Source organism: Podarcis filfolensis, assembly GCF_964270895.1.
Source record: "Podarcis filfolensis genome assembly, chromosome: 10".
Lineage (NCBI taxonomy): Eukaryota > Metazoa > Chordata > Lepidosauria > Squamata > Lacertidae > Podarcis > Podarcis filfolensis.
In genome coordinates this window covers 5444233-5469927 of record NC_139612.1, presented here as the reverse complement: position 1 = coordinate 5469927, position 25695 = coordinate 5444233, and the positions used below count along the sequence as shown (strand labels likewise).

General features: G+C 41.3%; 1 protein-coding gene across 20 annotated transcripts in view; it reads right to left on the bottom strand.

Annotated features, from left to right (window-relative positions):
* The window catches only part of MAGI2 (membrane associated guanylate kinase, WW and PDZ domain containing 2), a 593450-nt gene that overhangs the window by 256654 nt on the left and 311101 nt on the right, over positions 1-25695 (bottom strand). For all 20 annotated transcript variants that reach the window (XM_083574937.1, XM_083574923.1, XM_083574920.1 and 17 more), the window contains one exon: positions 3987-4106. In XM_083574937.1, the coding sequence (XP_083431063.1) occupies positions 3987-4106 (120 nt within the window). The remainder of the gene's footprint in view (positions 1-3986; positions 4107-25695) is intronic.

Here is a 25695-nt window from a genome sequence, read left to right as displayed (position 1 = left end):
TGAAGACTGCCTCAACAGAGAGGAAACAGTGGGATCAACTGGCAGATGAATCAGATCAGATGACATCTTTTTGACAGATTTCTATAGGCAAAAAAAAGTCCTTGCCCGCCTCCCCCCACCCCCCGATCTGTGGCTGTCACAAAAGTGAAAGGAGGAAGATGGAGGTAAATAGAGAAGGAACTTTTCAATGACTTCAGTAAGCTGAGTCAGGTGTCTACTTGCCAGTGGCAATAATGAAAGTCTCCTGACACTGACCATTTTCCACAAGGGGTTTGACATGTCTTGATGTCAAATCCAAATTCTCCCCCCCCCCCCCCGGAAAACAGCAGCTTTATTTATTTATTTATTTGTTATGTCAACAGTTTGTTCTTCCTCCGATAGCTCAAGTTAAAGCTACACTCTACACTGAAAAGGAGTGTAATATTAATCTGATAGCTAAGCATCCTCAAGGAAGGAAGAAGGGGGCAGGGCAAGGAAATTTTGCTCCCCTTAAACTCCATGCCTAGGAGGTAAAAATGACCTTTGCTGGGAAACATGCCTAGAATCTTTGCTGGGGAAAGCCTCTCATTTCATTTGCAAATTATCCCCTCCCAAGGATCATGCTTTGGAGGACAGAAGCATTTGTCTAAGTAAGATTATACAACACACTGCAACATGTTTTTTGGCATTTAGGCCATATACGGTTCCAAGGTGGTTTTGCAATCAAGTGCTATTCAGTTCCAAACTTTCTTAGCTTGAAATGTGCCTTCAAGAACATTCATTGGAAGATACCACATCCTACAATTAAATGGTAGGTCAGCAGGACAGAAATAATGTTAGTAATATGTTCCTTTAAGCCTCTGGATGTATTTGTCAATAAATATACTTGATATATTTGACAGTTAAATACTGCAACCAGTTCTGGTATAAAAGTGATGGCACTTTAGTCTCTCACTGTGCAGCCGTCACTAGGAATATTACAAAAAAATGAAGGGAAGGTTCTTACGTAACAGAGCCCTGTATCTGAATGTTTATGAGGAAGACTGGGGTAAGCAAGGTTCTTTTATGTAGGGTTGCCATTTTTCAAAAAGGAAAAACTAGGACACCCCAAAAGTTGTTGGGAAGACCCCAAAATTTAGGATTACCACCAAAATAACGTGGCTTTTCAATTGACTTGCCTAAGATCCAGGACAAAGCGCCACCATTCGAAAATCGTCCCTGGATGTCAATTCTGCCTTTGAAATCGGGGAAAATCTGGATGTATGACAGCCCCATAAGTGGGGAAACACAGCCCCACTTGCTGTGACCACCTGTACCTCACCCTTCTCCAATGAGAAGAAACTTATTTTGGCGTAAGGGAAAGGGAAAGGCAGAGGTAGCAGCTGCAGATGCTCCCAGCAGAAGAGTGGTGGCAAACCTCCAGTCCACAGGCCCAATTTGGCTGGCAGGAGTCTGAATTTTGTCTGTGAGGTCATTTTCCCCAAACTACACCCATCTGCCCCACACCTGATGTCATATGCGGGACAGGCAAAGATGTATCTGAAAATGAACCATTGGGAGCTTAAAGTGTGCTCCTGATTGTTCCTTGGTCTTGCTGAAAGCATCCAAGAGCAGATTGGAGCTGAAACTGCAAGCCCCTTTTGAAACTGTCCATTTGCAGATGCAGTTTGGACTCAAACTATGCCTTCAAAGGGGCATTTTTTTCTGCTGCAGACCAGCCCTGTAGACAGCTTTGCCAGTTTGCCAAGGAAAAATGTCTGTTTGCTGGCATGGTTTGAATCCACATTGCACTTGCCCACAGATAAAGTGTGGCTTGCTATCAGTGCCAATCACTTGTGATATGATGGCAGGTGGCTGGGCCTACCCTCTGTCGAAAATGGCTCATGAATTGTGGGCCACTTCCAGATCCAGTCATCAAGCTAAAAACAGTTCTCCACCTCTGCAGTAGAATGTCTTATATATGTATTTGTTTTGTCAGAGACCAGGACTGAAACGACTAGTAGTTGCAATATAATGCTCAACTGTCCCCTACATAGCATGGCCAGGGCTAAATTCCTGGGTCCTGCTTTACTGCGCTTGGTTGGCAGGCCTGTTGAGTCACACGCCGCACTGCTTTTGCAGGATACAGATCCTTCTGTAACTCTGCAGGTGGCGAGATTTCTGAATGCGGTTATCTCACACTCAAAAACCACCAAAAAACAACAACATAAAAACTAATTGGACTGTTATGATGAGAGTGCATGTCGGAGTTCGTCTTCAGTTTTCCTTTTCTGTGATCCGTCCCTTGGAGCTCTCCTGGCCCCAAGCTGTCACTTGGCTCTGCTCAATGACCCACCCTTGCATCGTGGTGTTCACCTTCTGTTGTCGGATATATCTGTTTTTATGTCCCTGTGTTTTTATGTTTGTACATATTTTATGGGCTAATAGCCATAAATAAATAAATAAATTGTAATTGACTAGTAGTTGCAGCATCTCCAGTGGGTAAATGGTGCTGCCTGGAACCATCTCCTTGGTGGGAATGGTGCATCCAATGTCATTTTCCTGATGGAGAAGCTGGGACTATTAGTTCCAGTCCCAGCTGCTGGTGGGGAAAAACAAGTTCCTAGACAGCAAAAACAACATGATTTTAAATTATAAATCTGAGCCCTACACTGTTCCTTCACAGACAGATGAAACCACCCAATATATTAGACTTCTTCAGAATGTACGTGTTTTTAATGCACAGCTTGCAAACCTATAATATCTAGGGATAAGCAGTCAAAAAAGACCAAAGACATGATATAATGTGGTACCGCATTTATGTACTATAAGAAACATGCTGTTTACAAGTTTCTGTGGTATTGTGGGTTTTTTTGCACATTTCCATTCCATTCCTCTTCCAGTATTATGCAACATACTTCCATTTCACACATTTATTTATTTTTTAAATCTTGAACAAGTTTGACATGAGGTGAATCAACAGTAACCCTAGAGGTATCATTAAGCTGCCAGCTTGTCACTTCTCAAGCAGATATTTTTAAATCCCATTGCGGAAATTCCATATCTACTTGCCATGTAGTTAAGGTGCTAGGATTTTTATGTCTTAAAAAAAAAAAAAAGGTTTTACAAGAATCTGCATGACATCAATTTTAAAATTGCTGATTCAGCTTTCAGTTTACACAATTATCTGTAAGATCGTCAATAATGTATGGGTACCATGCAGCAGTGTGTGTGTGTGTGTGTGTGTGTGTGTGTGTTTGTAGAACTGCCCACCTCAATCTAGCATTTTCATTCACCCTCTCTGCACTGCAATGAGCAGTGCTTGGCTTGAGGCATTTGCACGTTAGGCTCAGGTTTTTGGTGTAATGATAATCGCAAACAATTATGAAGCATGATGATGTTCAAGAATCTCAAATGAAGGGCAGACAACCAAATGGACACTGGCCTGACTCTGGTTGCTGTGTTCAGAAGACAGGAATGAGCCACAACTGAACACATGCCCCCCCCTTTAGTGCAGATGGCCCCAGCCTCCATCCTGAACATCACCCAAAAGTTCAGATACAAATATAAAGGTATACTTGTTAACTCCCTTGATTCTCTGACCTTGTGGAATCCTTTTGACTCAGGTTTAATGCTTTAATTTATTAATATTTGTTTTATACAATTTGTGAATTATTGCCCAAGGACATTGTCTTTTTTTGTATGTATTCTATTATACCTTATTTCGTTAATTAAATAAAAAAACTTGTTTAATGCCTTAACTTCGCTGAGTGCTGAGTGGTTTAGCTTTCACTTTTTATTCTCCCTTCCCCTTAACTGACATGAATTCCAATTAAATTGAGCCCATTTGCATTTAGATATTTCATAGGGAAAAAAATACTTTCACAACTACCATCTGGCTGCTCATAAATTTAAGATAATGGGTGCTATGATACAATCTAATGGGAGGTCCTAATGTAATTCCAGAAAATGGAGGAAAACATAATGAAAACATAAAGCAGATTTTGCAATTAAAGAACGCAGCTTACCTTCATATGTCCCGCTTTCTAAAAGAGCACCACTTTTCTCTAGTTCCATAAAATCTTCAACAGTGATGAAAATATAATCCACACCAGGGACTTCCCCCTCCTTATGAGGCCTTGTAGTGCCTAATTAGAAGGAAAGAAAACACAAACTGCTATTATGCACATTAATGGGCATCTGATGTCTGAAAGATTTATCTTAGGTTTGGTTTGTTATATGGTTTCGTAAAAAGTACAGGTTGCTAACAACAATATTTATTTGCTGCAGATTTCAGAGCTTCACATATAGATGTGCATATTACTGACAGTGGACACGGCCCCCGGCAGGAGGAGGGGTACGTCAAAATTCCTGCCCTCCACTGGTTCTACTCTCATGAACTCAAATAAGATGAAGTTGGAGCTTTTGTACTGCTTTATTGGTCAGAGTTAATGACATCCTTCCCTGTTACATCACTTTGCTTCACCCTATACTTTTGGAGACTTGCTTGACAGTGAGTGCAGTACCAACATCTCTTTTGTTGTTGTTAGAAAGTGTGGCAATTACTGCAGCAACTTCATGGTGAGTAACGGCACATATTTTTCTAGAAAAAAAGCACTGAATCATTCCATTTGGCAGCTTCACCGGCTTCGATTCAGGCTGCACCTTGGATCTGCTGCACCAGCCCTCTGAGTTAAATGGTGTGGGTACATGAGGCATCTCCTCCATCCTGTCTTTCCTCCTCCTGCTCTTCTCCCATTTTCTCTGTTCTTAGCTTAAGTTAGCCTCACTGGGGGCCTAATCTCCCCTAGTTCCATTTCAAATGGGAAAGAACCAAGAATCATCCCTGAATGTGACTCCCACAATGGTTTATGGGATGCCATGGTATCACATGCATGCTCCAAAAGCATTTTCGAGGAAAATAGCATGAGGGCATGATGTATAACAAAATGCTTTCCATATCCCCAATTGACTTGCAGCTGTGACGGGTTCGTAAATTTAAAACCTAAGCTTTGTCATGTTCTGCCAGTCCCAGCTCACCCCCCATTCAGTTTAATGGAACCTTTGTCACCAGAATCTCCCTTTCCTCAGATCACACTATTAGTCTACTTATATGGCTTTGGGGTGGGACTATTTCCTCCCTTAACTGAGCAGTGAAACCATTTGCTGTCATTATATCAACAAGTACTTTTGGACTACTTGGGATTGTCTACTAGCTGTGCCATGATAAGGCCAATTCCTCAACTTCGCTGGCTGAAAAATCTGATGGTACCACGAGTGTGCCAATTCTGACAAATAATGCAACAGTCTGTCTTTATTATTCTGCACTAAGTGACACCGTACTATTTATAATGCTGCCACATTTGATGCTGAAAAGCAATTGCTATTCAAAATCAAGTCTCTCTCGCTCGCTCACTCTCTGTCTCTCAACATGTAATTTGCATCTTTTGTGAAAGCACTTAATAATCCTGATGTTGCTGCAGCTACTCAGAGCAATTAAAGGGAAGTGTGGTTCCAGGTAAGCTACAACACAATAAAAACACAAGTGAATTGCAAAGGGCCATTATTACCCATGCGCTTTAAAAAAGAGTTATACTGTCCCAATTTCTCCAACTGGTTAGTTTCAGGGATAACACAATAAGAATTTATTTGCCTTTGGAAGAGCACACCCTCGAGACATACCCATCGGTGCTATATTTATTTTATTTACAAATATGCAAGGAGAGCCTAGCAGGTGCAAGCGCACCTCTATAAACATGCAGCACAGTCTGTCTACCCTGCTGATCAGGGTCGCCATGTTGGGGGGCAGGGGACTGAGGGACCCCCAAAATTTTCAAGGAGGGAGCCTAGCACCCTCAAAATTCCATGGCAATTGTGCACGCATGCCACACAATGTGCTTCCCTCTCTCGTGCATGCCCCGTGACATGCTCCTGCCATAAGCACAAGCCGCGCAGTGTGCACATGATGTGCCAGCACATCACGCAGTGTCCATGAGTGACATCAGCATGCCCCGCAGCATGTGCGCATGACGTCGGCACAGCACGCACAGAGCATGCTGCCTCGGCCCCCTCAATTGCAGGGGCAAGCAGCACACTTGCTGCTGAGAGACCAACCGCATTTCAGCCTGAGTGCTACATTAACTGGGTGGTAACTCCAGCAGCAGGTGGGGTCAAAAACCTCACACAATGCCCTTAGTAGACAAACACAACTGAGCACAAAGTGCTCGCACTCTTGGCAAAACTTTTGCATAACATACAGAAGTGCCCATTTCAAAGCATATGTGCATTTAATTGGGAAGCACAAAATAGGTAGGTCGTCATTCAATTTCTCTCCCATCCCTACATCTGGGACCTTAAGTAGCTTTTGACAATCTTTGCATGTATTTGGATTCATTTGTTTCAAGGGATCATTTCTGGAAATGGAAGCTGCAGGTGTGAGAGGTCTGATCTACACTGGGCCCACAATGGGGAGCAAAGGGCTAAAGCCTCCCTACCTCCCACTCTACATGGTCATAGTTAGGGTTTTTGTTGGGAGGGGGCAGGCTTTTGTTAGGGAGGCAGAACCGCAGATTTGTATTGGTTTTTATTGATTTACGGGGCAAATGCCCCCCCCCCCCGGCTATGCCCATGCCAATCTAGAAGGGAACTTCGCGATCAGCTGTTTCCTCCTTCTTCCTCCTCCTTCTAGCCAGTGCAGAACCTGAAGAAGAGGGGGAAAGACATGGTAAAATAAAAAAAGACCCCACAGGCCATGAGTTCCCCATCAGGAACTGGTGCTTGAGTTGTCACCCCTCCTTCCTTTTTCCCTTTTCTATTGTTTTTGTTAGATTGTAAACCTAAGGGCAGGGACTGTCTTGTATGCTATTGATCTCATATAAGCCACAAAGTAAAAATGATTTAAATAAACAATCAAACCAAGTGAAACTGTTTAAAGTAACTTTGATGTACTTAAATTGGCATAGCCCTGTACATTTCAAAGTATATATTTTCTGATCTTCTACAAGAAGCAATACTTCCCCGCCTACTTTGCTAAATAAAGAATTCTAGGCCGACACGGCATGCAAGAGCAATATTGGTATGTTGAACATGTTAGCATTGCTCTAAGCCCCCCCCCCCCAAGTGTCATAACATAACATCCAACGACTGTTTAGGCTCAAATCATTTGGGGCCAAGATATCTGGAGCTGATGACCTTATTCCTCAGGACCCCCACCCCACCCCACCCCACCACAACAGTTGCTAGGAGGTCAGGCGGAGTACTGCAGTTTTCCAAGCCTGAGGGGTTACTTTGTCTTCGAATACTTCCTTTCCCCCCTGACACTTGGAATTTGCTTGTTTGGGATGTACTCCCAACTAGTTTGAATTATATGCTCAATTTGCTGACACCATGACAATCTCTGGGCTCTCTGTGTAGCAGATGGGAAGCTGAAAGCCATCCACATGGGAGAGCTGTATAATTTATACGCCTTTTGTTTCTTAGTTGTTTCTAAGGCATTTAGAATGTGGGAGTGGAGGATGCAATCCTTCAGACAGGAAATATGCCAATTCCCAGCCAGCACACGATAGACTAGAAGGGTGGAGGAAAAGAGGGTTTACAACCAACCTCCAGACGTTCTTCTTGTTTATCCAAGAAGAAGAAACTGTGCATAGGGCTTCTGAAAGCAGGTAGAGGGTGCAACCACAAAGAGTCTGACAGGGAGCCAACAATAAATTTAGATGTTAAGTCTCTTGGTGGCCTTAAGGCAAGCCCCCTTTTCTCTCCCCATCAGCGCCACATCAGCAATAGGGCTGTTCTGAGGATTAATGATATGATAGATGTGGAATACTTAGAATGCTTGAGGCAAACGGCATAAATGGCTATTGTTGCAATTAGTATGATTTCCCCAACAAAATAGATATAGCTGATAAGCACAAGGTACCTGAAAATTTAATAATTAGAAATTGGTGCAGCAGTTGCATTAAAAATTACACTTAAACGTAAGTGAATGCTGAAAAGAAGGGGATCAAGGCTGGTGTGCATTGCTAGATAGGCCATCCTGGACTCACTCCAAAGAAGACCACTTGCTTCCTGGGACTACTGGGATTTTGTCCTATAGTATTAATATTTCAGCTTGAATGAGAAACACATCCAAATGGGGACAGGGTTGGGTGTCAAACTACCTTGGCAAACCAGCAGTTTCTTCCTCTGATTAGCTCCCTTGGTGAGTAGCCACAGCTGTGAACAAAAGAGTGTGAATCTGAACTTATGATTTATCTCTGTAGATCATGGCATAAGTAAGAAGACTGACAAGACTTAATATGACATGAGAGTCTTCATCGTGAACATTGCTTGATACCAGCCTCATCTCAATCAACTTCATTGGACTGGTCATGGATGCCTGATTATTGTCTTCCAAAGCAACTACTCTATTCCAAACTTAAAAATGGAAAGCATAATGCTGGTGGTAAAAAAAGAGGTTCAAAGACTCTCTCAAGGCAATTCTTTAAAAATGTAATATAAACACAAACAATTGGGAAACACTGGCCTGCGAGAGCTCCAATTGGAGAACAGCCTTTACCAAAAGTGTCATGAGTTTTGAAGACACTCAAACTCAGGACAGAAAGGAAAAACATGCTAAGAGGAAGGCACGCTTGGCAAACCCTCACCCTGATCAACTCCCACCCAGAAATCTATGTCCCCACTGTGGAAGAACATGTGGATCCAGAATTGGCCTCCATAGTCACTTATGGACTCACTGTTAAAACTGTGTTTATGGAAGACAATCTTCCATAAAGCAAGCAGAAGCAATCTTCCAGAAGCAAGCAGGATGACAAGTTTTCAGTTATTTTCTCACTAGAATGGGCAATGGTGAGAAAGGGGCAGGACTTGTTCATTTCAAAGCCTCTCTCTCCCTATTAGGAAGAATATTATTGCAAAAACCCTTGTAGCTCCAACAGGACAGAATTTACTCAACCACTAAAGGAGGTCTGTAATGAAATTTTGGAGGGGAAAAAAGCGCCAGAGTTGTGGAAGGAAGCCTATATTACGCTTATACCGAAAACTGAGTCTGAAAAGACACAACTTAAGAACTACCGCCCCATATCCCTGCTTAATGTGGATTACAAAATATTTGCTGATATTTTGGCTAAAAGATTAAAAAAAGTATTAGTGGAAGAGATACATAAGGACCAAGCCGGCTTTCTCCCAGGTAGACACTTGTTTGACAACACGAGGAATATAATTAACATTTTGGAGAAGTTGCAAGTGAACATCAATACTAAAGCAGTTTTAATCTTTGTAGATGCGGAGAAAGCCTTTGATAATATTTCTTGGAGTTTTATGAAGAAAAATCTTCAGGGGATGGGGGTTGGTCAAGGGTTTGAAAATGGTATAAGTGCAATTTACTCAGAACAAAAGGCTAAATTAATAGTTAATAATGTGGTGACAGAGGAATTCAAGATAGAGAAAGGGACACGACAAGGCTGCCCAATTTCCCCATTGCTCTTTATTTCGGTCCTGGAGGTTCTGCTAAATATGATTAGAAGGGACCGTCTGATTAAAGGTATACAGGTCGGAGCCAAACAACACAAACTGAAAGCTTTCGCAGATGATTTAGTATTGATGTTACAGGAGCCAGAATCTAGTACTAAAAGAGTATTAGAACTGATTCAAGAATTTGGTCATGTGGCAGGATTTAAGTTGAACAAGTTAAAAACTAAAGTTCTTGAGAAAAATTTAACACCGATTGAGAAAGAGAGGTTTCAGAAGGAGACAGGTTTAACATTGGTCAAGAAAGTAAAATACCTGGGGGTTAATATGACTGCTAAGAACTTAAACTTATTCAAAGATAACTATGAGAAATGTTGGTCAGAAGTGAAAAAGGACTTAGAAACATGGTCAAATTTGAAGCTTTCCTTGTTGGGTCGAATTGCTGTTATAAAGATGAATGTATTGCCAAGAATGTTATTTTTGTTTCAATCATTGAAAATTCTGGACAAAATGGACTGTTTCAAGAAGTGGCAGAGAGACATTTCTAGATTTGTCTGGCAGGGCAAGAAGCCCAGAATAAAATTTAAAATACTAACTGATGCAAAGGAAAGAGGTGGATTTGCCCTGCCAGACCTTAAACTTTATTATGAATCAGCAGCATTCTGCTGGTTGAAAGAATGGCTGCTTCTTGAGAACACAGACATTTTGGATCTAGAAGGTTTTAATCATGTTTTTGGGTGGCATGCATATTTGTGGTACGACAAGGTTAAAGCACATAAAGCATTTAAAAACCATATTGTCAGGAAAGCATTGTTTAATGTCTGGATAAGATATAAAGACTTACTTGAAAATAAAACCCCAAGGTGGTTGTCACCGATGGAAGCAAAGGCTCAGAAAAAGCTCAATATGGAGGCCAAGTGGCCGAAATATTGGGAAATTTTGGAGCAAGAAGGAGACAAATTGAAATTGCAGAGTTTTGAGAAATTAAAAGACAAAGTGCGAGACTGGCTTCACTATTATCAAATAAGAGAGGCTTATAATTTGGACAAAAAAAATGGCTTCCAGGTGGAAAAATCAAAATTGGAAACAGAACTGCTAGATCCCAAAACAAAGATACTTTCAAAAATGTATAACTTGCTGTTAAAATGGAACACTCAGGATGAAACGGTTAAATCTGCTATGATTAAATGGGCACAAGATGTTGGACATAACATTATGTTTGCTGACTGGGAACAGTTGTGGACCACCGGTATGAAATTTACGGCATGTAATGCCTTAAGAGAGAATATTATGAAAATGATATACAGGTGGTACATGACACCAGTCAAGCTTGCAAAAATATATCATTTGCCCGATAATAAATGTTGGAAATGTAAAGAAAATGAAGGTACATTCTTTCACCTTTGGTGGACGTGCCCAAAGATTAAGGCTTTCTGGGAGATGATCTATAATGAAATGAAAAAGGTATTTAAATATACCTTCCTGAAGAAACCAGAGGCCTTTCTCCTGGGCATAGTCGGCCAACTGGTGTCAAAGAAGGATAGAACTTTCTTTATGTGTGCAACAACAGCAGCAAGAATACTTATTGCAAAGTATTGGAAGACACAAGATTTACCCACCCTGGAAGAGTGGCAGATGAAGGTGATGGACTATATGGAACTGGCGGAAATGACTGGCAGAATCCGAGACCAGGGAGAAGAGTTGGTGGAAGAAGATTGGAAGAAATTTAAAGACTATTTGCAGAAATATTGTAAAATTAATGAATGTTAAAATGATGCTGGATTGAAAATAAGTGGCATTAGCAACAAGGTTAATAAGAATATGCAAAAATGGATTGATAATGGATGAAAACATATAGCTATAATAAGTTAAGATATAGAGTTAAGATAAATGAAAGAGGGTAAGGATTTGCTGAATTGATTATGTAAATGGGAATACAAAAAGGGGAGGTGTGAGGAGGTCAAGGAAACAAGCAAATGAGCTTAAAGATATCAAAAAATGGATTTGTTTTTTAATTTTTTCCTATCTATTTGTTCTTTGTATTTTGTATTTTCTTTTTTTCTATGTATTTTTGTATTTTTTGTATTTTTTGTATTTTTTTTATTTTCTTCCTTTTCTTTGCTTTCTTTTTATTCTGTAAATCTCTGTTTTTTGTAAAACCCTAATAAATATCTTATATATATAAAAAAAGAATTTACCCAGCACTCCCCAGGAATCAGCACCTTTCTGCTTTGCTTTAAGGACAAGTATACTGCTTTGGAAACAGTTAAGACACTCTGTCATTCTTTAGATCAAGGTGAGTATGTATTGCAGAATTTTTCTGTCTGAAGCAGCATTGATATACCCTGTAACTTAGATTTTGTATAATAAACCAAGCTTCTTTATTCCTCCAAGTGAGAGCTTATTGTCAAATACATACTCATAGACAAGCACACATTGCACCTCTCAGCAGTGTGTCTATAGACATACACGAGTGACGGCTGTGTACTTGTGAGTCCAGGTACATACTTGTAACCTAGTAGGGAATCAGAGAATCACAAGTCAAAGCCTCAATACATGTGACATACTGCTTATGCCCTCTCTAGTGTCATGTTATCCACCATGTTAAAATAATTGCTTTGACTGTGACCTTCCAATGTCTAAAAAGTGACTTTCATCCACAGACCACGGGAAAAAGCACAGAGCCTAGTTTTACTGAAATACAACCATCTGTATTGGTTTTGAAAATATGAGTAGCGTTGCTGGACAAATGAATTCAGCAAACTGCCCTGCATTCGGTACAACAGATACAATTTACTTTGTGGTCTTTGTACAGGAAATTGTGTCTTACTATCTTTGCCAGTACTTAGAGCACTTTGATAATGTCTGCTGGAAGTGACTGCTTGCACACTCATTTACTTATGCAAATGTATTCGCTACCTCTGAACATTTGCTATGTCTCTCATGTGAATATTGTTAGTGATTATTAGAAAATGAGATGCATATTTTTTTGGGGGGGGATGCCTTTCTTAGCAGGCATGGCTCTATGCGGCAGAGAGATGTCAAAGGATAGAACACAGGAAAAATATGTTAGAGCTTCTCAATGAGTTTATGCATAAGCTGTTCCTTGCTTAATACACATATTTTTGTTTGTGCACAGGCCACACATTTCCCCATCAAAACTGATTCAGCATCACCGCTCCTGCAATTGTGTAGGGGCACTGCTGGGTTCATAAAATGCTACAGTGAGATATGCAGAGCCTTCCCCCCCCCCTTTTGAATCTGTAACTCACGGTCAATGTGTGGGATAAAATACACAGCCCTCATTATTTCTGTGTTGTGACTGCTTAAGAAGGGGGGCAGCTCCAGTAGCACAGCTCAAACAAATTGAATTGATTTGGAGGCATATTGTCAACCACTGCAGATATTTAAGGACTGGTTTAATATGAGCCTGGCCAATGGTGCCCATTAGCACTTTGTGTTCTGTATTAATTGAAGCCTCCAAACAGTCTTCAAGGGTAGTTCTACACTGAGACACAGTACTAGTCCAATCTGGTGGTTGCAAGAGCATGGACCGTAGTAGCCAGACTACCCCTATCCAAAAAGGCCCAAAGCTGGTGAACCAGCCATTACTAGATCACTTGTTCTAAAGAATGACCTAGGTGTCAAGTGGCAATACTGGATCAAGGAATAACACCAAGCTAGGTAGTGGTCCCCCCCCCAGGGGAGTGCAACACCATCTAGAACCAGTCATCTATGCATTTCTCAGACTTGAGAGCCTGCAACACACAATATCTCTATGTTGTCTGGATTCAGTTTCAATTTAATGGCTCACATCTAGACCATTACTACCTCCAGGCAACAGCCCAGCACCAGAACTGCCTGTCCTGATTGACATGTCATGGGTGTCACTGGCATACCGATGGAACTTCAGTCCAATTCCCTTAAGCAAGCAGAGCACATTGTGCAGAAGCCTAAAATAAGGTTGGAGCATGCTTTTTGACTGATCATATGGAGAGGCCTTCAGTGCCATTTCCAAGCACAGAAAAATAAACTATTAAAGTGAAGAAAGGCCTTAGTAAAAGATACATCTTTACTGTTAAATTTATAGCAAGAAGGACTGCAAGGAAATCTCCTCAGTATATGATGCTCTTTGGTTTTGCTGGACACGTATCTGGAGTGAATGCATGTTCTGCAGTTGAAACAGCTTGTTACTGACAGATGTATGCAAGGCTTATCATGCCTTAATATAGCCAGAGGGCTCCTGCAGAATTAGATTGCTAATCTTTAATAAACATCAGATGCAACCTTAGTATGACCTTGAATACACCTTGCCATAGCAAACCTCAACAATATTTAATGAGCTTTTTTTGCTTGCTTTGCTACTTTATATAGGGATAATATTGCCATAAGCAATAAAACTTCTACTCATCTCTGTCAGAAGAACATAAAACAGAGGTATTCTGCATTTGTCTTGCTCTTCTAAACTCCCAAATGGCACAAACAGTGAACATTATTTTCAAGGAAACTGACTTTACATGTATTACAAGGCAGGAAGCTCCAAGGGTTTATGATACTTGCTCTGAGTAAGAGAGTAAAACACAACACCATAAAAGTTTAGAAATCCTTCCCCAGCCGAGAGTTACAATGAAAAAGGGAGGAGCCACACTGGTGCTGCATTGCATTATGTGGATAATGGATACAGATACACCATCACAATTCACATAAATGTCCCCATGACATCCTGTCCCAGGCAGCCCCCCAAACAATGAAAACAAGTGTGTTGATAGTCATTGCATGTAGGAACTGGGTCTTAGAGAGCAATATGCTAGTACTGTATTGTGTAATGACATATACATATACTCCTCATTTTCAGCTTGACTTCCATAGGCCCAGTTATTCTTAGGGGCATAATAAAATACTCAGAGAAGCAAAAATCAATAGCCTGTATTCAGATGCCTGCATATGAAATACTTTCAAAAGGACCGCAGCTCAGGAGCAGAGCACATACTTTGTATGCAAGAGGTCCCATGCTTGGCATCTCCACAAAGGGCTGGGGGAAAACTCGTGACTGAAACCCTACGCAGCATGCACAGTCCTCAGCTAGCTGGACCAATGGTCCTAATTTGGTATAACATTTCTTTCTTTCTTTCTTAAGATTTATATGCCACTTGATTGGAGATAAAACCTCAATGCAGATACCAAAAAAATAAAAATAAAACAATAAAATTTTGCAACCATAATTAAAAGCATACAGAAACATACTGCAATAAAATAGGCTAAAACAAATTCAAACTTCTACAACCTTTGAGTAAGGTAAAGGTAAAGGACCCCTGACTGTTAAGTCCAGTTGTGAACGGCTCTGGGATTGCAGTGTTCTGGGATTGCAGTGCTCATCTCGCTTTACAGGCCGAGGGAGCTGCCGTTTGTACGCAGACAGTTTTTCCAGGTCATGTGGCCAGCATGACTAAGCCGCTTCTGGTGACACCAGAGCAGCGCATGGAAACGCCATTTACCTTCCCGCCGGAGCAGTACCTATTTATCTACTTGCACTTTGACGTCCTTTCGAACTGCTAGGTTGGCAGGAGCAGGGACTGAGCAACGGGAGCTCACCCCGTCGCGGGGATTCGAACCACCGACCTTCTGACTGGCAAGCCCTAGGCTCAGTGGTTTAGACCACAGCGCCACCCGCGCCAGTCCACAACCTTTGAGTAGCCTTGTCTAAATAAGAATTTCTTCAGCAGGCACCAAAAGGAATACAGTGAAGATGCCTGCCTGAAGTCAATAGGCTGGGTGTTCGAAAGTGTTGGTGTTGCCACACTAAACTAAACACTGAACCAGTTTGAAGTCCATATTGTGATATTGGTTTCATAATTTTTGACCTGGCAATATATTGTGAATCATGATGTGTGTGTTCGTGTGTGTGCTATGCAAAAATCACAATGTGGGGAAAGCCGTGAAGCCAGCCAATGCTTCTCTTGGTTCCTGCAGCTCCTATTAACTCTGCCAGCTCAGCTCTCGCCTGCCTCATGCAGGGGGCAGCAAATCACAAGAGCAGGCACTGGCAAAAAACACAATGCAGGAAAAACCATGAAGCCAGCCATCCTTATTTCAGACATCATGATATATTAGCATATTGCGATGTTTAGCTAGTGATACATCATGAAGTTGAAAACCACATATCACCCAGCCCTAGTCTCCACCACGTCCCCCCAAAGGCGGCATTGGCAACTGTCCAATAGCAGTTCCAATCCAAAAGGTCTAAAACAGGCTTCTTTAGGAGCAGTCGCTTCCTATGCTTATTTGTTTGCTAAGAATCTTGTCATCTGCCGCGGATGCTTTAAGTGAGAATCCTGCATGGCAGTGGGTTGCACTAGATGACCCTCAGGGTCCCTTCCAGCCCTACAGTTCTCTGCTTCTATATTGTACCAATCTGCAACTGGAGCAGACTGGCATGGCTTAGCTTTGCTACACTTCAGGCAGCAAGGGTGATATCCTCATATGATAACAATGCAAGTCAGTGCCAGAACTGATCTGCTGGGCATTTTCATGACCATATAGCACAGGTTTGATCCAATAGTGCCCTCTGAAATGTGGAGGACATGTGAAAGACCGTTTTATACCTTGCACTGAAATACATGAAAACAGTGGAACTGAAAGACGAGAACTTCTGTAATACATACATAAAGGACCTTCACAAACTGAACAGCTCTGTTAGTGTGGAATGCTAGTAGTGATTTGCTTTCCATTCATGATTTTTAGATCAAACACCATGACTTTCAGGCTAGCAATCAAAGTGTTAATTGAGTCATCTTTGTGCTGTTGGCAAACTCCCAATTCCACCTACAATGAATCTACTTTCAAGAGTACTCCTGACCGAAGATTAAACCCATCTACAAAAGAGCTCATTCTTAGCTCTGTTCCTAACCCATAAAACATCTTTATTCCATTATCTTTGCCAAGAAGGCTTTTCAAGACGTTAATATATAATATTCACAGGGTAAAGAACATTAATAGTAAGAGGTGCGAAGTGAATTAATTGAGTTAAATCAAGCATCGAAGATTATTGTCACGTGTGTACATGTATGTGGGTATGTATTTGTAACAGTATGTTTGTATATAGGAATGAAATGAATACAGCTTTTTACATTGCAGAAGAACACTAAAAATGTGCTCTACATAGTTTTGGGGTAATTGTGTGATTTTCAATATTTAAGAGCAACAGAGGAGGCTTGGCGTTTAAATGCTTGTGACTCCTCAGTTAAAGATGAAAAGAAGAGAAGTGATGTTTGGTAGAAATTCAATCTGCAAATTGCCATTTCAAAAGAAAGTATAATGCAAGTGATTCAGAGAAGCTAATAGCAACCATCTGTAAAAGACAGAGCTTCCTTTAATTGAATTTACAGGTGCCCCAAAATCCTTTCATAAAGTGCCCCCCTCTAGGGTCCTTTTTCAGTAATATATTTTAAAAGCATTACAGGAAAGTTGGATATTAGAGATTGCAAGAGACAGACAGGAAAGAGGTTTCTTTGTTCTCTACAGGAAGAACAGAGACATGCTGCACTGCAATGAAGGCTGGGAGGCAACAATGGCCCCAGCGCTGTCCAAAATGTAGGGTAAGAAGCAGCTTAGAAGGAACTCAAGGCATGAGTTACTACTACTACTAATAATAATAACTATTATTTTATTATTATATATATGCCAGCCATCTGACTGGGTTGCCAATGGTTAAAATGTTTTGAAATAGTCAGGTTTCTTTTTTATATAAAAAGGGGTGTGGTGTGGTTGTTGCCTTCTGGTATGCACAATGTGGCCTAAATGACCTAGCCCATTGATTTAAACTAAGTAGATGCTTTCTATCTCCTTGAAATCAACAGTAGTCCTTTAGGGACATGATGCCAAACTGTAGTTAATCATTCTCCAGTGTGCTGTTCAAGCAAGTTAGCACCTAACTGTAGTTTATGATATCCTGGCTCATTACAAACCATAGCTTAAATCAACCAAAATTCCTCCAAGCTTAGACATCATACTGGGGAATTCTCTTTAGCATACCCTCCAACATTTCTCAGATGAAAATAGGGACATCCTATTCCACATCAGGAAGCCTCTCCCGCGTTTGATCTCACCACACGCAGAGACATCATATACACCAGTCACCGTGAACCAACTACAACCTCTTCACTGAACCTACCTTGCAGGATTGTTGTAAAGAAAAAATACGGTATGTGACGGAAGGGATCGTGTACCACACCTTCCACAGATAAATGGAATGAAATAAAAATTTAGTTGGAAGCTGTCTTGAGTCCCTATCAGGGGGAAAGGTGGGAAAGAAAGAAAGAAAGAAAGAAAGAAAGAAAGAAAGAAAGAAAGAAAATAATAATAAGAGCTGGTTGTTGATTGTCTTTGCATTCAATAATGAGGCAAATGAAGGGCCTGTTGCATTATGGAATTACATCACATGGTTTCATTACTAAAATATGCCAAGATCAACATCTATAAATACCTGCATCTATACTACAAAATAATTATTTAGAAGTCTGTTAGACATCTAGTACATGCTCAAAACTTCAATGTGGCATACAAAACTAAATGAAATGTTAAGACTTATTTTAATGAGCTTATACAGCCTTGACTATATAAAAATAATACTTGAAACCAACTACACTTAATATTTATGTTTGCTCTCTTCTTAAAATTTATTGTGCTTTATAATATCACAAATTAGAGATTAAAGGGTTTAATTAATTTTAAGTCCAGTGAGAAAATATTTAGATAAAATTGTAGCTGCAAAGGAATTCAATCATGTCTGCTCCCCTCCTTCAAGAAAACAACACATTTGTGTGTCAAGAGTTCTCATAATTCTTGCAGAACTAAAAGCTCTCTTTAGAAGTTGAGCACTTTACCTCAGCTTCTAAAGGAAGTGTGTCTTTTGTGACTTTGCATGCTCCTGATAACATAGGGAGCTCCTGATCTCAGTGTGTGGAGTCTAGGATAACCTGTGGCAGTTTGATACATTATCCATTCAGTTAAGCTGAATATGTTCTTAGCACTGAAGAATGTTTAAAGGACAAATGCAGCATTTGCAAAACAAGCTAATAAAAAAAAAGGGATATTCCTCATTGAGAGCAGGGTATAATTTCTGCCATGTAGCAATGCGCATGTACAAACAACAAATAATCTATACAGAAAATGTATTGGTGTCATATTTGTTATGCCCATCCCAACCCAACTAGACATTTCTGTTTAAAGCATGAGTTTTATGTTGTTATGCAGTGTGGCAGCAGAGTACAAGTCCAACATTTTCTTCTTCTGAGAGACACTAAGCTGCTCTGCATTCATAGGATTTCTTTGTCCTTTGGCTTGGTCTCCCCAGTCACCTTCTTTGGCAAGGACAAAACAAAAGGCAAAGTGTGAGAACCAGGAACCAGAACAAAAGCATACTCTAGCTCATGGGTAGGCAAACTAAGGCCCGGGGGCCGGATCCGGCCCAATTGCCTTCTCAATCTGGCTTGTGGATGGTCTGAGAATCAGTGTGTTTTTACAAGAGTAGAATGCGTCCTTTTATTTAAAATGCATCTCTGAGTTATTTGTGGGGCATAGGAATTCATTCATTTTTTTCTTCAAAATATTGTCCGGCCCCCCACAAGGTCTGAGGCACAGTGGACCCGCTCCCTGCTGAAAAAGTTTGCTGACCCCTGCAGCTGAAGCACTTTGACTCGAATTGAGCCGCTTTAGCTAAAGCTGTTTAGTGAAGGTGCTTTAACGTAGATCATGACAGCTGAAGTTATTTAGGTAAAACTGCTCCCCTCTCTTAGGTTCCTCACATTCCCTTCAAAAAAATATAGTTGAGGAATCAGCCAGGAATCAATTACCTCAACACCATTTACCTCGCAAGCAGCTTATCAGAAACATGGTTGCAGCTATATCGGTGAGATGTCATTTGGCTAACCCAGTTTTGGATCAATTAGTTTCTAATCATCAACAATCAGATGTAGCTCAGTGGCTCAGAAAAACTCCCAATTTTAGTCTCAGGGCTCTGTTTCAAATCCAATTCACAGGCTGCAAAAGGTGAGAAATGATTCTCATTGTAAGCCTCAAAGGCTTCTGTTAAGATTTCATTTTTTGCAAATTCAGACATTTCTAGTTAGGATGAATCTCACAGTCTTTTTTAAAAAAGTAAATATACTCTTCAGTCAAGAGGTTTACATGGACATAAACTCAGCCAGTACTCTTTCTTTCTTTCTTTCTTTCTTTCTTTCTTTCTTTCTTTCTTTCTTTCTTTCTTTCTCTTTTATATTCTCTCTCTCTCTCGAGCATTAAGTGTGAATCAGGCCAGTTAATGGCAAGTCATAACTAGGCTCATGTCTGCTTAGTGCACTTTTAGATTATTAGCTCACCTTTTCCATCTTCATATAAGCTGAAAATGTACACTTGTGAATGGGTGTACTAGCTTATGATTCTCTTCAATTAAGAGCAAATACCTCCTATACCTCAATTTACCTCCAAATGGAGCTTTTAAAGAAAAACATATCCCTGTAAGTGTAACAATTTGAATGAACATGACCAAAGCTATTATTTTATCATCATTAATTTTGAAATAATAAAATATCAATTTCCTTAGCCTTTTTATATGTTTTTCTATGTTTTTATCATTATGTTCTGCAGTGTCTTTTTAATGTTGTACACCACCCTGGGATCTTCTGATAAAGGGCAGTATATAAACTGAGTAAACAACAACAACGCCGACTTAGAAGTAAGACTCACTGATCTGAAGGAGTACTTCCAAGTACCTTGATAAATGTGTGCCTGAGATCATCTTCTGAGGCCCTTTTTGGTGTGCCTCCTCCACAAGAGGTCCGCATGGCGACAACATGAAAATGGGTCTTTTCCGCAGTGGCTCCCTGTTTGTGGGATGCTCTCCCCAAGGAGGTTCGCCTGGTGCCTTCATAATACACCTTTAGGTGCCAGGAGAAAACATTCCTCTTTAACCAGGCCTTTGGCTGATTGATATCCAATGCCCTTTTAAAATGTGTTGGGGAAGGGGGTATTATTGGGTTGTCTTCATTTTTGTTTTTATTATGTATTTTCTGGGTTTTTTAATTGTGAACTGCCCTGAGATCTACGGGCATAGGGTGATATACAAATTTAATAAATAATAATAATAAAGTAAAAATACAGTACGTGCATGTCCCCAATCCCCTTCTTCTGGAAACAGTGCTGACTTAAATAAGCTAACACCTTAAATTCCATGTTCAACAATAAAACGCAATAGAGAGATAAATCTCTGTATTTCTTTTGCCTGGAGAAGAGATATCATTCACCATTAATGCAGTGAAATATGAGGTGAAAAAGTGTGCTACTTTAAAAATGTGCATTGAGTGTGCATTAATGCGCTGCTTTTGAGAAACGAGGCAAGAAATATTGACATACTTGAGAGGAAGAGAAAGGGCACTTAAATTTGTCGACAGTGTGATAAATAAACTAGGAAAGGAGAATGAAGGAGAGAGAGAGACACGAATGAAATGAACCAACGCACAACATAAACAAAAATAGGACCACACCCAAATCCAGTCACTGAAATTTGAAAATGGGATATGGGAAAACTGCTATTCAGAGAGGGGCCAGCTTGGTTCAGAATTATTTTTATTGAGGTCTATGGGGTTCAGGCTGGGCTTCAGTTGACAAAGAGGAGGAACCTGACCAATGGGGTTACCAGAGATAGAGGGCAAGTTGAGGTGTGTGCTTGCTGGAAATGGGGGTGCTCCCACTCCCATTGCTCCTCCTCTGAGATCAGGTTTGAAGTTGGGGCGAAGCTGAATACTTCATGCTGGCTCACTATCCTTTTGATATGGATGGGGTAGGAAGGAATCACTTCAAAGCATGTTCCACGGCTGCCTTTAAATTTGGTAGCATACTGACAGTAGCTGGACAACAGCCAGGTCCTCCCCTCTTTGCTCCCAAATCTTAGAAGTGAAAGAAAACCAGCAGGCCTGGATGCCCACCTTGTTGTTGTTGTTGTTTAGTCAATTAGTCATGTCCAACTCTTCATGACCCCATGGACCAGAGGATGCCAGGCACTCCTGTCTTCCACTACCTCTCTGAGTTTCATCAAATTCATGTTGGTCGCTTCTATAACACTGTCCAACCATCCCATCCTCTATTGTCCCCTTTTCCTTGTGCCTTCAATCTTACCCAACATCAGAGCTTTTTTCCATAGAGTCATCTCTTCTCATGAGGTGGCCAAAGTATTTGAGCCTCAGTTTCAGAATCTGTCCTTCCAATGAGCACTCAGGGCTGATTTCCTTCAGAATGGATAGGTTTCATCTTCTTGCAGTCCATGGGACTCTCAAGAGTCTCCTCCAGCACCATAATTCAAAAGCATCAATTCTCCAGCAATCAGCCTTCTTTGTGGTCCAGCTCTCACTTCCATACATCTCTACTGGGAAAACCATAGCTTTAACTCTACGGATCTTTGTCGACAAGGTAATGCCTCTGCTTTTTTTTTTTTAGCTGCCTACATTTCTAATGATGCTGCAAATGAAGAATCAGAATTGGCCTCCTCTTACCCTGTTTGTCCCCTGAGGGATTGCAGTAGGGAGAGGGGTGGTGAATCCCCAGCATGCATGTGAAATGGAACACACAGCTCTTTGCCCTGTGTGTGATTTCCAAGTCACAACCAAATTCTGCAGCTTCCATTTTCCTCAATTTCTACAATGCCACCTATCCTTGATTGTTTCCAGGCCCAGCTCACACCTAAAAATGTTTTATGGCCTTGGGACCACGAGCAACTGGATTTGTTGCTGGTAGCACTTGCTGAACGACTATCATCTACAAGAATCTCTATATTGATTCCCTCCTGCTGCCCATCTGGGAAAGAGAGAAAACATTAGATGTAAGGCCAATACCCTGCAGTTAAATTGCACTTGACATTACTGGCAGCCTGACTGGGCTTTTAGTTAATAGTGGCATCCAGAGTACATTGTGTACTAAGAAGATACATATATGACATCTTTTATTTGTGGGATTCTGTATTCTCCTTTGCTTTCCAGCTGCACGGTGCTGGAGCAAACAACACTTATCAAAGCATGTTATTCCATAGCTACTTTGAAAAGAATGTTGTGCAAAGTGGGAGGGAGCTTCAGGGGCTCGGGGTTACATTTCTAACAAAGAGAGGCAAGCAAAAAAGATGCACAAAAGCTGTACTATCAGATTCCTGCCCTTGGCCTTGTAATGCCATGACCATCAATACAGCTTTTTGGATGCTGCAGACTAAGGGGCTACATTTCACAAGCAACACAATCTGGGCAGCACATGCAGAATTACTTCCGACTGGAGAGGAGATTGGAGATTCTCCCCCAAACCCACATGGGGCTTGCCTCTTGAGTTGCTTCCTCATTCTTGTAAGACACATGTGTCATTCTCAAGGTTTACCTCAACCTCCAGGAAAAGATTTACAGGGAGCTGCAGAGGGAAGCGGGAGGCAGGAAAACCCTGTTCTATGAATGAGAACTGTGCTCCATTCACGGAAGGAAAGTTAGGATCCAAGTCATACAACACTGGCATGTCTGGAAGAAGTAACCCTTCTTGTGGATCACAGGGCCAGGAAGAAGTTGTTTTGGGAAACAGCAAACAGTAGGTGCCTGTCATAGTTGAACATGGTTGCTATTCCACAAATCAGGAGCAGCTACACTGAAAACCCTTCTACAATTGCTCTATTTTAGGAGACTTCAAAGAGAGACTCTCTTGCAAAACACAGCAAGCTATTGGGTATGTAAGGAACCTGGTCGTAAGCTGCATAGGGTCTTATATGCTACTACCAAAACCTTGAACTTGGCCCAATAGTAGATTGGCAGCCTGTATAGATCCCAGATCCCAAATGATGCACATAGAGACCTATAAGCTCAGCTAACTAGCCAGGCTAGAGGCCTTGTGTCTATTGTTTCTTTGTGGTGCCTTATCTTGTGCTAGGAGCAGCTTTAGTCCCAAGGTTGTAAACAACATTCCTAAGTGTCTACATTTGACAATGAGACGTGCTGTGCTCAAATGTGCTAACCCCCTCAGGTAGAAAGGAATGCAAAGAGACCACTTGCAGCGGGGGGGGGGGGGGGCTGCTTAGAGAGAGAGAGACCTTTGTTTCCTTGCCTAATGAATATGTAATGAAGGAAAGACAATACATGGTATAATTAGTATTGTGTTGTAACTTTAGATTGGAGATAACAGCTTTAACAGATAACAGCTATGTATATTAATCAGGCCCCACCCCTTTGGGCTTCCTCAGCTTTTGGAGAGTGATCCCACTGAGCCTTTACTGCTAGCAATAAACACCCTTTGTTTTCTCACTACCGTGTGGAGATTTCCTTCAGCCTCAAAAGTTAATTTTGCTACACAAAGACATCCTAGCAGCCACATTTTCACAGAATCACAGAATCATAGAGTTGGAAGAGACCACAAGGGCCATCGAGTCCAACCCCCTGCCAAGCAGGAAACACCATCAGAGCACTCCTGACATATGGTTGTCAAGCCTCTGCTTAAAGACCTCCAAAGAAGGAGACTCCACCACACTCCTTGGCAGCAAATTCCACTGTCGAACAGCTCTTACTGTCAGGAAGTTCTTCCTAATGTTTAGGTGGAATCTTCTTTCTTGTAGTTTGGATCCATTGCTCCGTGTCCACTTCTCTGGAGCAGCAGAAAACAACCTTTCTCCCTCCTCTATGTGACATCCTTTTATATATTTGAACATGGCTATCATATCACCCCTTAACCTCCTCTTCTCCAGGCTAAACATGCCCAGCTCCCTTAGCAGTTCCTCATAAGGCATCGTTTCCAGGCCTTTGACCATTTTGGTTGCCCTCCTCTGGACACGTTCCAGTTTGTCAGTGTCCTTCTTGAACTGTGGTGCCCAGAACTGGACACAGTACTCCAGGTGAGGTCTGACCAGAGCAGAATACAGTGGCACTATTACTTCCCTTGATCTAGGTGCTATACTCCTATTGATGCAGCCCAGAATTGCATTGGCTTTTTTAGCTGCCGCGTCACACTGTTGGCTCATGTCAAGTTTGTGGTCAACCAAGACTCCTAGATCCTTTTCACATGTACTGCTCTCAAGCCAGGTGTCACCCATCTTGTATTTGTGCCTCTCATTTTTTTTGCCCAAGTGCAATACTTTACATTTCTCCCTGTTAAAATTCATCTTGTTTGTTTTGGCCCAGTTCTCTAATCTGTCAAGGTCGTTTTGAAGTGTGATCCTGTCCTCTGGGGTGTTAGCCACCCCTCCCAGTTTGGTGTCATCTGCAAATTTGATCAGGATGCCCTTGAGTCCATCATCCAAGTCATTGATAAAGATGTTGAATAAGACCGGGCCCAAGACAGAACCCTGTGGCACCCCTCTAGTCACTCTTCTCCAGGATGAAGAGGAACCATTGATTTTGTGCTAGCTGCAGCCTCCAAACCAACCTCAATGTTAATCCCAAGTAGAACACATTGCAGAAATACAACCTTGAGGCTACTGGTGCCTGGACTATGGTGATCAAGTCAACCTGATCCAGGACTAATCAGTAAACTTATTTAACCAGTTTTACAGAACTTAATTTGAGCCAATCAGAATTAAGCTCGTTGATTCCAGCCAGCATGACAATGGTCAGGGTTGATGGGAGTCGTAGTTTAGAAACCTCTGGATAAGGATTTAGAGACATTTATCTACTGCTCCTATGGAAGGTGTATCCTTTGGTGGCACCTGGCATAAGACTTCAGTATCTCCCAAAGAGAAATGTATTTCATGATTTAAATGCAGTGCTCAACACTACCTTCAGATTCTCTAATATTTTTATTTGTTCAAGGAGGAGAGGGTACTGGGTGAGACCTACAGGAGACCACGCCATGGAGCAGAAGCAGCTTACAGGGATTTGGTGGCAGCACACTAACTCTGTGGTAAAACACAGAAACTATTTCAGTGGCAACTATTAAGACTTTGCGTTAACAGGGTGTATTTAAACTCACTCAGAGAACATTGCTACAATTTTTTAAAACTTTTGGGAAGCACCTGAGAGTACAAAACAAAGGAAATCATTTTTACTGGCTGCTGGGACATCTATTGTATGAAGCAAGGCAGCGTGTACAGAACATCCCAAACATCCCAAGGCTCTGTTCAATCATGTGTTAAATCTTCATTGATCCTGTTGTATTTTTTTGTGTTTCAGAGCAATTTGCACCCAGCAGGAGCTGCCAGCTCTGACATAAAAAGACACTGAAACTGTCCGGCCTCCTTCAAGTGTGGATGATCTCCAAAGAGCC